The sequence below is a fragment of the Elaeis guineensis genome, chromosome 13 (assembly GCF_000442705.2).
Source record: "Elaeis guineensis isolate ETL-2024a chromosome 13, EG11, whole genome shotgun sequence".
Classification (NCBI taxonomy): domain Eukaryota; kingdom Viridiplantae; phylum Streptophyta; class Magnoliopsida; order Arecales; family Arecaceae; genus Elaeis; species Elaeis guineensis.
The window spans coordinates 68,597,720-68,611,338 of record NC_026005.2 but is presented as its reverse complement, the minus strand read 5'-3'; the positions used below and the strand labels follow the sequence as shown (position 1 = coordinate 68,611,338).

Genomic DNA, 13,619 nt, shown 5'->3' with positions numbered 1-13,619 from the left:
CAAATAAAACTTAAAAAAGGCCTAATTATCTAATTTGCAGGCTGCTTCAGATAGACAGCACAATCTAAATGACTGTCCTAGACATAAAAAGTAATCCGAAGAGAGTAAACAGCCCTGCAGGAAGAGATTTTCTGGCTGTGGACCATTAAGCGAGTGATGGATTACATGGTCTTCACCAATTTGTCCTCAAGTATAAGGACAAGGGTGAAAAGAAAAAGATCAAAATCCTACAAAGATCCATACATCTATAGAAAAATTGAAAATTCTTTTTTTGGTTGTTCTCTTCTGATTGGTGGAAGAATAACACTTCATGTTAGAAACTGCTTACCTGCTTCTTATGACAAGACTTTCTTATTTAAAATACAGAGAATTTTGGATTATGAAACTGCAACAGTTAGAATACCTTTTCCAGCGCATGAAAACAGAAGATTAAGATATGACCACTGATGGATTTGTTCTTAGATTGTCAACCTTGTATTATGGCTTCAGAGAGGACAACCATGTAAAGTGGGTGTGACCTGATCAGGAAAAAGGTGTAGGGAATCTGAAAAATTGATATGGGCAACAGTAAACATGACAGAGGCACCGCCTCTGGAATAACAAGCACCACAACGTGGGCCACTTGGATAGAGAGATATACACCTAAAATATCCATCGGCACTTCTTTTCCTCCTGATAAGTCTCTCTCTTACAATTATTCCCACTTCTTACCTTGTTCTGCTTCTTTTTAAGCGAAACCTTCAGCGTTCCACAAAGCCTCTATGACTTCCTATCACTTCCTCTTCAGAAAACTTGCTTCTCATACACTTTTCCCTCTTCATCTTTGAAAGAAACTAATACGGTGCCAAATGGAACAGGAGGAACTAGGAGAGAAAGCAGCCAACGACCAAAGGTCAGAAGCACATACCAGTGATTACAATGACAGTGAAGTCGGCGATGATGGTTCAGAGACATGGTTGGACCTGACCCTCAGTGGGAGAATCTCGTCAACAGCCGGAAGCTCTTCTGCTTCCCGGTCAAAATCTGCTCCACACAAGATGTTCTCATGCAACTTCTGCATGAGGAAGTTCTTCAGTTCCCAGGCTTTGGGTGGGCATCAGAATGCCCACAAGAGGGAGAGGGGTGCAGCTAGGAGGGCTCACCAATCACAAAGGTTGATGGTGGGTTCATCCTTTAATGCTCCTTTTCTTCAATCTCTACGAGTTCATTCTCACTCAATTATTCACAAGCCACAAAGAGAAGGAGGCATAGCAATGGTGGCAAGATTTGGTGACATCAGTTCCAATGTCAAAACGACATGGACACCCTTTGCACCTGAAGAAGCAACAGGCATAAAGTGGCCTGGAAGCTATCAATTGAATTCTCAACTGCCCAAGCAGCCAACCGAGCAACAAAAGCTCGACTTGAGTCTCCGGCTTTAATATGTTCACAAGCCACTTCCCTCGTGTCTCTGGCCTGATCTATTGTTCAGCCTAGATTTATTCATCAATCATAAAGAACTGACAGGTTTAGGCCTTGATCCAACATAAAGAGTTCATTTCTACTTCAAGGAATATATGTGATAATTGAGAAAATATAAGTTGAGTGTTTTCAGTGATTGCTTTAGCAGAAGTGTGTATTCAACTTGCGACTCCCCATCATGTTTTCAATCTCAATGCCCATTGTACTGGCTTTTAGATGATTAATCCATCCATTACTAAGTCCAACTTCCAAAAATAACTCTTCAATTAAGATTATCTTCCAATTGTCATTAGCTGAAGGCTTACATGATTATAAATGGATATGGTTAGTGAGGCAAAAATCAAAGTATTGGACAAATGATAGGTTCTTCATCATGGCCCAAAGTATTATAGGCAAGAACAATAGGTTTTCCTAAAATTACATTCAGTAATGATAGCACGGCCAGAGCCATGCATGGCTCAAAAATGCCAAGAGTGATTACAAAAAATATTGGAACTGCAAAAATGGGCAGTGAGGCAAAAGAAGAAACAGAGCACAAGCAGCAACCTTTTCTACCGATAAGCAATAAGATTACTCATGATATATGGACACTTGATGCCCATAATTTCAACATTTCATGCACAGATAAGAAAAAAATAATTTTCTGAAGTAGAATAAATGTATTTTCCGATTTAACCAAAAAAATGAAATAAAGATGTCTCCCATCTTTTACAAGTTGTTGCTTTGAACAGTTTTAAATCAACAGATGCGCAACCAAATGATTGTTGCTTGCACTGTTCCAAATGCTGATGGTTCATGTCTGTTAGTGGCATTATTTAGTATACTTTTGCATTATCTTCATTTTAAAAAAGCAATTAGATTACAAAAAATCCGATTTGGCAGTGACTGATGCCTAACCCAAATAATGTGCTTTTCCACTACACCCTTCACATGCTTTCTCCCTGTCCACTTCACAATAATTAATCTTTCTCTGTCAACTTTGACCATGCATAATGAACATAGATAAGAACTAAGAAACGTCCTACACTTATTAAAGGTAATGTATTATTGTCTAGCTCTGGTTGGTTGTGATAGGCATCTTGAAGAGAAAAAAGAAAATAACTAAAGAAAAAGGTTTTCAAGATTAAGAAAAAATTGTCAGCTGTTTCCTTACTGGCCTGTCTGCAACTCCAGTTGCAGTAAATCTGATTGCAAGACAAGTTCCCCAAAAATTTTCCTAGTTGTAGCATATTGGCAAGTTATCATATTTCATCATACAACCAATATGGTTATATCATTTTGTCATATAACCAAAGGGCATTACATCATGTTTCAACACAATATATTAAAACTCCTGATGAGTATTACTATAGTCCATCCCCTCTCCCAATTTGTATCACCAACCCACTCCATGAACATGCCTAAAGTTGTCCAAGTGTCTAGGCAGTCCCCTGCGATAATCCCTAGAAACGTCTATGTAGAATGCCAAGGCAGCCAACGGGCAGCTAAGGCTGAGAACTATATAATTCATTGAATATACAAATATTGTCATTATATACTTGTTGTCATTTATCATTTCACATTTAGATCCCAAAGAAATACCTTAAAGATAATGAGCAAAAGGAGGATAAAATAATGAGCATTTGATGGATGCTGTGATCTCATTAACCAGTTAAATATTGTTAAATGAGTGATTGATGCTTCTTTAGGCTGTATTCCACCAATTTGAAACCAGGGGTCTTGTATGTTTTGGGGCTCAACATTTGTCGTTCTTTCTGTTTCCTGGCTGCAAATGGTGCTCGTAAATCTAGCCTAGACTCTATAATCTAGACTAGATGTTCTTTTACATACGGTCTTCTTGCCCCTGAAAGGTTAGCCCATCTTTCATTGGCTGCAAGTGATTCTGTTTCCGCTTTCAGTTTTTTGTACTATCTATGCAATGAACTGTGATCTTCAGCATGACACGTAAACCAAGTTTGTTATGGTTTTGTATTAAAAACAGCGAGGGGGGGGGGGGGGGGGGTTAAGAGTGAGAGAGATGTATAATCGCTATGAATAACTTGTATAGATTTACATTAACAAGTTCTAAAGATGTAAAGATGCTCTTCAAATAATTGTAACTTTTCAATATGTACTCACTATATATCTTTATTTACGTACAATATTCCTTGGTTTCTGCTGTATGTATACTATGAACAAAATCTGTTTAGAAAAGTTCTGATTGCTTACAGCTGCAAGCTATTCCTTTATTTCTCATCCCTTCACTTCTGTTAATGACTACTGTTTACAGCAAAAATCAGCATTTGAGAAGAAGATAAAGAATTATTTGTTGCTGCTTGTCATCAACAAGCAAACAAACTTGTTGTATCATTTCCTTTCTCCAGTAGTGGCCCACTTCCCTCCTGGTCTAATTGTCATGGCCAAACTAATGTCTTGTTGAAAATCTAAAAACAGTCTAAACAAGGACTTCTTGTCACTTAATCCCTTTTCATTTCATTTTTTCCATCACATCCATATCAGGGTTCTCACAATCCTCCACACTTGTCTCTGACCTTTGTCGCAAGGCTTGAGGCATAGTAGAGGCCACTATCGTCTCTGACCTTTCGTGCAAGGCTTAAGGCATGGTAGAGACCAGTATCCTCTGTCCTCTCTCCTTCTTATATTCCCATTTCTCTTCCTTTCTTACATATCACAATCATGGCTAACCTTTATTATGAATATTTTCCTACCTCTATTACGAATGTTTCATGACCTTATGCATCTCCTTTTCTTTGCTAATTTTGGGTTATTTGACTTGGTCTATTGTCTTGAAATACCTAAATCATCATTTTGTCACATTATTTCACCTAAATTTTAAAAGGTTGTGCTGTATGATGAGCATTCACGACCTTAATAAGGCAAGGCTTAAGTGTCAAGGAGCAAGGCACAAGCTTCAGACTTGACTACTTTTATTTAACTGAGAATCCAAAACTAAAGATAAAAAAGATTCACACATTGCAATGCACAAATATAGCCTACTTTGATTTATACCGCCGTAACAGTTGCATAAATCTTATAGTGTATAATGAGATATCCTACCATACCTTTGTCCATACATAACAGTGTGAAAAATATGCATACATTCCTGGCATTGGTACCTGACATAATCAAAAGATTAATGCTTATTCCTGTCATAGAATGCACAAAATAAAGCCTGGGGTTTTTGTCTCATATAAGCTCCTTCTATGTGATTCACATGCATGAATAAGTATGATCTTACCCCTTAGCCCAAAAATGATTTTGAAAGAGTCTTATCTCAAGGGATAAGCACTCAAGTGCTTCATGCTAACAGGTTCAGTCTAATATCTGGGTTCAAGCAAAAATACATTGCAAAAAAATTCCTCTGCAACCATTGATAGCAGATGATTAAAGAATAGCATTTATGCCTGCCATGGAAGGCACAAAATAAGCCCCAGCAATTTCATTCCACTTAAGTCCATATATCTGATGTTTATACCCCAGTGTAGCTTCACCTTTTAGCCTAAAGGTCATTTTGAGAAGCCTCATCCTAAGGAAAATGCCCTTAAATATTTTACTTCAAGCTAGCATCAGGCTCAGCCTACTTATTTGGGTTTGATTACTTGAGCAAACACAGGCTAACTGGCCCACCTTTTTCCAACCCTATGTGATCCTATGTCTTTATGTTATCATTTACAAGAAGTAGAACAATCTCCTCTTCAGAGTTAACTTTCATATTCATCAAAAATACTATGGATACATTAAAGTTCATAACATGACGAACTTTGCTTGTTTCATCAAGAAAGATATTTAGATGAGTTGATGTCATATGATATGATTCTTTGTCAACTAGGGGTTGCCCTAGCGGTCACACCCTTTTGCTTAGCAACAAAAGGTTTTGGGTTTGATTCTCGGGTTATGCATCTTAAAAATTCTGGCCTATGTAATTATATTGTAGGTGGGTCTCCCTCTCTATCTCTATCTCTCTCTTGGAAAAAAAGAAAAAGGAAAAAGATTCTTCCACATAACTCAAAGAGCATATTACTACACTTAAACTTTGTGCCAAAGTTTGATCCTCTCACTTTTGTAGGATGGCTCAATTTTGATTTTTTTTTTTTCATTTATCAAACAATATAAGTTGCTTGGAAGAAAGGATGGGAGGAACCCTGAAGATGTAACATGTAGATTTTATTACATGAATCAGTTAACTTGTTGCATGATATTAGAATGCAGCCAACCATTCAACTCATATACAATCTAAATAGCTTTGGTGACAAAGTACTCATATATGATGTACAACCATTAGAAAAAACTGTGCCCAAGTAGTTCTTCCTCCAGGAGTAAGCACTTAAAAATGAGGGACAAAGCCTTATGCAAGAAGCATTTGAGTGTCATCATACAAATTAATCTGCAAAGCATGCATTAGTATTTTGCTAAATCTTACTCCCGGATTTGTTCTATGAGATGGAGGATGCTTCATATGTGCATTCCTCTAACAGCTTGCTTCCATTCATCACCTTCAACTTTCCTCTTGTTCACATTCATGGAAAAAAAATCCTTTCTTATTCTTCTTTCTGATCATCAGTAAAAATTTATACTTCAATGATTCTGTCACCATCATCAACTAAGTAGTAGTGGACAAATCAAGGTACAATGGACTTGCCATCATGTCCACCAATCAACAACCATATTCGAACAGCACTTCTCAAAGGATAATGGGAACACCCTGCTGGCCATTTTTGATTAAGACCTTCCATTAGTCTTGTGCCCATAGACCGGTAAGCATGCAAGACCTCTCCAAACATGGCCACAAAAAAGTGAATTTTTTAATAAAATAATAGCTTAAAAACAATGAACAAAATAAATTATGTGCTGAATGTCTAGGGTATAAAGGTTTGAAAAAAATGTTAACTTAGCATGCGTTAGTAACTTTTATGGAAATATTTTTTAAAAAAATCATGTCTCTGATGTCTTGAAACCTGGATTTGCAGGTCTTTAGATGCATGCCAACTGTAATTTTTTAATAAAAAATTACACTAGGAATTAGTCATAGGAAAAAGGCTTAATAGTATATGCAAAGAAAGGAGAAGTTACTCCTTACTAATGAGGATATCTTCCGTTACATACATAAGCAATAGATGAGTAGTTTTAAACGCAAAATAAAGTAAATTTGTGCAACAAATAAATAAACAAGCAATAATAATAGAATAATGAAACTTATTAGATTTGCTCTTTTTTCTAGAAGATGCATAAGTGTATCATTGTATTTAACAATGGCAAGTGCTTCTCACTCGTGGAATGTTAAGAACAATTACTTTTTGGGGGGGGGGGGGGGGAGGGGGGGTTTGGAATGATTCAGAGCTATGCAGCTACAAGCTAGATCAAAGGGCATTTGAATTTGAACAAAATATTTGGTCTCACATGAGGATCATTTCTGGGGATTTGTTCCAATTTGGCCCATTGGCCTACAGTCAACGCCTTCAATATGATTTAATTCCCTGCATCAAATTGTGAACTTTCCTCTTCATTTATCCTTGCCAAAACTAAAAGAACCTTCATTTATCCTTGCCAAAACTAAAAGAACCTTCGAGAGGATCACATCCTGATTTGATGAGTTTATATGTAATTGATAGCATTTTAAATTCAATTGTTTTTTGCACATAATAAAACATACTAAAAGCAATGTATGAATAATGTAAATCTCCAACAGATTTCTTTATGAGATGCAGTGTTATAAATGAAATGTTAATTCATGTACACAGATACATATACATGCTTTTCACAGAAGATGATCTAGTTTTATATTCCTTGCTCTTTGACTACCAACCCATTTTTAGTTAATACATATCCAAGCAAACATCAGCTAGCTGCTACATTGCATTGTTTATGTTATTAATAGAGAATTATTGCATAAAATGCCAGATTATCTTTTCTTTTTTTTTTTTGGTGAAGTCAGATTATCTAGATTGACAGATTCACCGTGTCAAGAATCTCATGCTATGTATGGCCATCTCAAACCCATGCACGTATTACATGATCCAATTATCACCGATAACATATAGCCACTCTTGCCCATAGTTGCATTCTTTAATATTGTAGCATTGCAGAGGAAGTTATAATCTAACGATCACTTTGTTGCTGGTATATGCATGCCATTTGAAGTGCATTTTTATCCATAAGAACTACTTTTGTCAAGAAATTCAAAATTGCAACGTCGTTCCACCCAATCGTGATCTCAATATGGAATGATTTTATAGAGGCTCTTAATAAATAATGCCACTCTTATTCTGTCTAGACTCTAGAATTATGGTTCACCATACTGAATTGCATCACGCCATACCAGCAGTATCATACTGTACTGGTGGCAAACCTATTGGAAGGCATACCAATTGTTGATGCCCTGATCCAACCTGCTATTGACACTTTACCAGCATGGCACCTGTATAGGTATTGAAAGCTGCTGCGAACCATATCTAGAACCTCAACAAATTTATTGCCTAATATTGGTTACGTCCACATTCTTTGCCAAAAGTGGTAATAATGTTTCACAGAAAGTTCCCTAAACCATTAAAGGCTACAATGAGGAATATATGCACACATCCCATGCAAGAGAGACAGGCACTTACCCTCATGACCATAAACCATAATCATCAGCAAGCCTTGCCCTGGCTATTTCAGGTCCGTTTTATACATCGTCCTTCACCACTATTACCTATTACAGGCTTCTCTAGTGCTAATACTCTCATTAAATGGAGTCATTCCCCCTCTTTCTATATAGTTAAGCACAAATCTCAAGCACCTTTTATTGGTGTTTTGGAGGGAATTGAAAACTCAAAATTCCCTCCAACCAATTCCCAACCAAATTTCTAACCCTTTGAGTTGTTTAGTCCCATATCAGGTAGGGAAAATGTTGAGAAGAGGTTTATATTAAAAACCCTTCTCTTAGCCTTTGTGAAGTTTTGGGCCAAACCATACATGTGCCTGCGGCCCGGCCCGCCCGACCTGACTCGGCTTGCATGCGCGCGATCAGACTACGCCCATGGCTGCAACACGATGGAGCCCACATTTTATTTATTTTCTCTTTTATGACCATTTGTTACCATTTTTTCTTATGTAATTGGGATAAATACCGTATTTTAACATTGCTTTTTGTTCGTTGATTTTCTACCTATAAGACCGATTAATGATTTTCTTTTATTAGACCGGTTAATTACGAGATTAATATTTTTTAACATTGGATTAGCCCAAGCGGCTAGTTCTTAGGCTATAAATTGGGCCCTTGGTAGGAGGTTTGAGAGAGTAAGAAAAAGCTCTATACTCTCACAATCTAATCCCTTTTTTATCATCTTCTTTTCTCCTAAACTTTCTTCTTCCAAGCTTTTCCTCGTCTATTTCTTTATTCTTTCATCTGCTGGGTTGAAGCTCTATCATCGTCTCCATGATCATGACCGCAGGAGAGGTCACTGGTTATATATTGGGGTGGAGTTCTCGAGTTTGATCATGCACAAGGGTCGGAAATTGCTTTAGAACAGTGCATTGCATGCCTCTGGATTGCAATTGGATCGCAATCGGCTCTCGTGAGAAACGAATTTATATTACGTATTCCCAACATCTTTTCCAACTGAGACAACCTTTGATCCTCATTCCACATTCCCTTAGCATGTCAATTAGTTCTCCATCACTTTATTCTTGATTGTCTCGATCATAGGCCTTCTCAAATAAAACCACTACCTTATTCTCACTTTCTATTTCATCATACAACCATCTCACTTATTCACACTTTCTATTTCATCACAAAACCATCTCGACATTTTCAAGTCTACCACACTCATCTTATTTGTTTTAATCCTTTTGCTGTGCGACATTCTTGGAACATGCAACATATAATTCTTTTCCTTGAGTTAGCCAGGACATGTATCAATGATGTAACACCCCAAAAGCACCATTCTACCTCATCAAGCGGGACATCAGAATATAATAACAAAAGAGCATCGTCATTTACACATTTCTTGACACTAGCCAAATGTATTTACATCATCAAAAATAAGGTTTAAGAGATTCATAAATAACGGTAAGTCGAGGTAGTGAAAATAACTGACATGAAGAAGCAGGGAAGCTATAATATATGATGAAAGAAAAAATTGCGTCTGGTAAACAAACGAAATGCCATAAATGAATATAAAATCGAACTCCATTTACTCCAAAATCAAGAGACAAAATAATCAAACATAATTTTTTCTCAGAAAAAGGGAAAATCGAACACATAAACTTATCAGCAGCGGAGTAATAATAACAATTTCTGATATAATTTTGAAGTTCGAGCTAACCACTCAAAGCTGGGGCAGTAGCTCGCTTACATAGTGGATGGAAGGAGGGGGAATCAGAAAGATAGTCCAGGCCGTCGGCCATTGGATCGATCCCAGCCTCAGCGAAGCCGCTTTCCTCCGTTGCCGCGGCGCTTCCCGCCGAGGATCCGCCGAAGAACATATTTATACCTTTCTCCCCTCGTGGCTGTAAAGCTAAACCCCAGCCCTTTTTTTTATTTTCTTATTTTTCTTTTTTTCAATTGTAGGTTTGTTGCCTGATCCCTCCAATTAGGGAGAATTTATTCCCTACACTGCATGCACCATGGGCAGCAAATCATAACCGCCCGTTCCTGTAGGAGTGCACCAACACGAGCATTAGATAAACGAGGCCTATAGGAATAATTTGTCATAATTGGCTGCATGCATGGCCATACTGATGCACTTAGTGTAGATAATAATTTTCTCTAATTAGGATGTTTGTTTCTGATCTATTTGTATAAGATAAATAGGTCAATTCCAAGTTATGCATCAACTTGCTTTTTGACCCGTAATTTTCATATGTTTATAGTTTTATTAATAATAATAGTAGTAGTAGTAAAAGAAATATTACTTATAGTAGTAGCGGTGGTTACAAGATAGAAATATTACTTGTAGTATCGATAATAATAGTAGTATTAGAAATGTTAGTACTAGTACTAGCAATAATATTGATATAATAATAGTAATTATTATAATAATAATAATGATAATAACAATAACAACAACAACAACATTCATAATGATGATGATGATATAATGAGTTAGTCAAAATTTTATTCTGGTGATGATAAAGGTCCTGTAATTCATGACTAAGAAAATGAATAAAGAAAATTAAAGATAAGTAAACAACATGTTACATTTTTTTCTAAATTTTTTTTCTTTAATTTTGTCTCCTTGTTCGCACACATCATTAGATGCGCAATTCAATATCCCCTCTTGGTCCTCTATTTTTTGTGAAAAAAATATTTGGTCTTATTTGAGTTGGTGGATTAGGTGTGGATCCATATAATAGTAGATTGCTATGAATTTATGAATTTATGATTTTATTTTCAACATGAAAGCGACAAGGTACCGATCCTTGGGACATTAGCTGAAAATCTTATAAGGTCTAGAGTGTATTCATATGAACATTTTGCACAGGTGGAATTTTGCATCAAGATTTAGGAGTTCAACTACAAATCTTGTTGATGCCATGCGGATCGATTAGGCTTGCCTTAACATGCAGCTTAAAACTAAGGTCTTATAATGGAGAAATTTTTTTACGAGATTGAAGGAATGAGGGGAAAGCATTGAGTAATGACATTACATAATAAAAGCAATCAATGGATCACAAGCCCCTGAGAATGGAATCTCTAACAAAATAGCTCCTACAAAGATAGGTTTCACCTTTTGACTTGGAGTACCAAACAATTTTAAGCTAGTGATGTAGTTTGAAAAATTATGGTTATCTTACGAATCTTTAATTTTCAATGCAAATGTGTTTGTTGCCCTATTAGAGCTTATGAATGCATACCCTGACACCCATTTAAGATAATGTACTCCCCCCATTAATTTCTGAAATATTAAACTAGTAATTACCATAAAAAAAATTTGAAGAACTTAAATCACATTATTAGCCCTTAATGATGAATGCTTCAAGTGCCAGTTATACACACATGAAAAGTTTATCAGGCTGACAAATGATGCTTTAGAAATTCCAAAATCAACCTATTGCTGCAAGACTCCAGGAGAGCGTTGATATGGCTGGAGCTAGATGCCATTCAAGATCTGAGATGTCGAAAGAATCTACAAGAAAAATCCATACTCGTCGGGGGTGTTTCGATAGAGATCTTTCAATGCTTAAATTAACAAGAGCTTAAGAACAGCAGAAAAGAGAGAGAGATGGTTTTAGAGAGCAGAGCCTCCTCATTTAAGCTTTTGTTTCACTTTTTCGAGTTAGCTTGTCCTTATCTGAAGGTCATCGTCATACCTCTTTTATATGGAGGTTCATATTGGCAAAACATCTTTCCGCTAGTCCGCAAGCTTCCCCTAGACGATTGATGAAGTTGGTGATTTGAAATCAGTGCGAGGTCTGAGCCCATATCTAATGTGGCTTTGCCAAGTCACTTTGAGCACTTCTTATGGGAATGGTTGATCCGATCAGCAGGTCACTTCCCGAACAAATGCTGTCCACTTCTGAGTTCGAAGCGATCTTTTAACTTCTGACGAAGGAAGTTATCACCTTAGTAGTTGAACCATCAATCCAGTTACCTCATGGGCACGTTCGCTTTGTCGTGCTTTGAGGGAAGGAGCTTCTGAGGATTAATAATACATCATTTTGTGACCCATGCCGCTACTACCATGAAAGGAGTTCGAGGAGTTGCGGGACAACACCCCAAAAAGAAGAATCGAGGAATTGTCTTTGGACTCACTGCGTGTTAGGTGATGGCAAGTTTTGAGGCATATTTTGCAGGTTGCTGCACACGGTTCGATTGGAGAAGTGTGCAATAAAGAGTCGCGAGATCTATTGCTCCCAAGGTTGGTTGAGTGGTAAAATCTGATGATTCGATGACTGAATCTGCACTATCGGTGTCCTATAAAAATAGGCCATCCGTCCAGTCAGTTTTATCATTCTACTGCTACTTGCTCTTTTATCATTGTAGCTATCAGAAGAAGATTCTCCTTTCTTGTCTGGAAGCAATGAAGCCATCACTATCGTCTATTAAATTGGCAGTGAAGAAGAAGATGAACTCCTCGAGTGGAGAGTCTTTGTGCAAGAGGGCAAGGAGTACCTAGCCAGAGCTTCCTATCCCTGCTCTATCGCAATCCGTGGTAGGGACCAGGGATAAGTCAATTGCAGTCAGGCCACCACAGGTGGCTATGTCAACTGCATCGGAGTCACTTCAGATTCCTTTCCTATCGAGCTGGGCCCTGCATCCCCCCGGAGGTTTGGAAAGGCTTAGGGTGGACCCTTCTTTGCCCAAGAGTAGAGGGAGGTTCACTGAGGCTTCAGTAGAGGTTGCTGCTGAGGTCAGATATGATGAAAACATAAGCAGTTTTATGCATGTATTTTTAAAATTTTTAGCAGAAGCAGACTAGATTAAATATTTTAATCTACTACACATGCATTAGATCAGATCTAAAAATTACCTACTAAAGATCATATGACATGAATAATATGCATAATCTAATTCTAAGCACTATTGATCATATCAATACGGGATAGTAGATCACATCATGATAAACTAAATCATCTCTATTTTGAGATCAGATCTCATTCCAGAACGTGGGTAGTTGATCACCGCAACTGTCAACCATAGTAATGGATTCTTTCTAATGCCGAATAGCTGCACAGAGCATCCAACCTCTTAGGATGTCCATACGAAATCCTGATGCTGATCAATCTCTCTGAAAGTGCTAGCTCATATAGAGACCTTTTTGATGGTTGATCCGGTTCCTCTCCAGATCTCATGGACTCTTCCAAAGCCGAAGATGGATTTAGGAGGATGATGTGGTGGAAGACTATAAAGAGAAGACAAACTCTCTTCTCACTTTCCTCTCTTCTCGAAACCCTAGAATCAGAACCCTAGGTAACCCACTCAAAAAACTCACGCCCAAGAGGAAATGTATATCCTCTATTACACGCACAGAAGGCCCACTCCACTCTCGATTTCATGCCCCTACTCAAAAACCTCTTTCATGGTAAAAGACCAACACATTTTGTCGCATAAAATTGGATCCTTCTTAAGGGTGGCAGAGAGGAGTGGATAGGATAAGATAATGATAGGTTTAGTTAGAATCAAATTCAAACAAAGCTTTATCCAAGTCGAATTCAAATCAGATTTGAATTTAATTTAA

At 37.3% G+C, this 13,619-nt stretch overlaps 1 protein-coding gene and 1 long non-coding RNA gene across 18 annotated transcripts in view; one reads left to right on the top strand and one right to left on the bottom strand.

Annotated features, from left to right (window-relative positions):
* The window catches only part of LOC105056153 (uncharacterized), an 11,986-nt gene extending 1,965 nt beyond the window's left edge, over positions 1-10,021 (bottom strand). For 4 of the 17 annotated variants that reach the window (XR_012136174.1, XR_012136178.1, XR_012136180.1 and 1 more), the window contains exons 1-3: positions 9,795-10,020; positions 5,882-6,232; positions 4,524-4,577 (exon numbers count right to left, since the gene is read on the bottom strand). This is a non-coding gene — a long non-coding RNA (uncharacterized lncRNA). Of the gene's footprint in view, positions 1-4,523; positions 4,578-5,881; positions 6,233-9,764 lie in introns of all 17 variants that reach the window. The other 13 variants (XR_012136175.1, XR_012136179.1, XR_012136177.1 and 10 more) reach the window with 9 other exon arrangements.
* Positions 40-1,724, top strand: LOC105056152 (zinc finger protein 7-like). Its single transcript, XM_010938251.4, has one exon. It carries the CDS (start codon positions 849-851, stop codon positions 1,419-1,421), a length of 573 nt encoding a protein of 190 aa, XP_010936553.1. The 5' UTR covers positions 40-848; the 3' UTR covers positions 1,422-1,724.
* Positions 10,022-13,619: the final 3,598 nt, after the last annotated feature.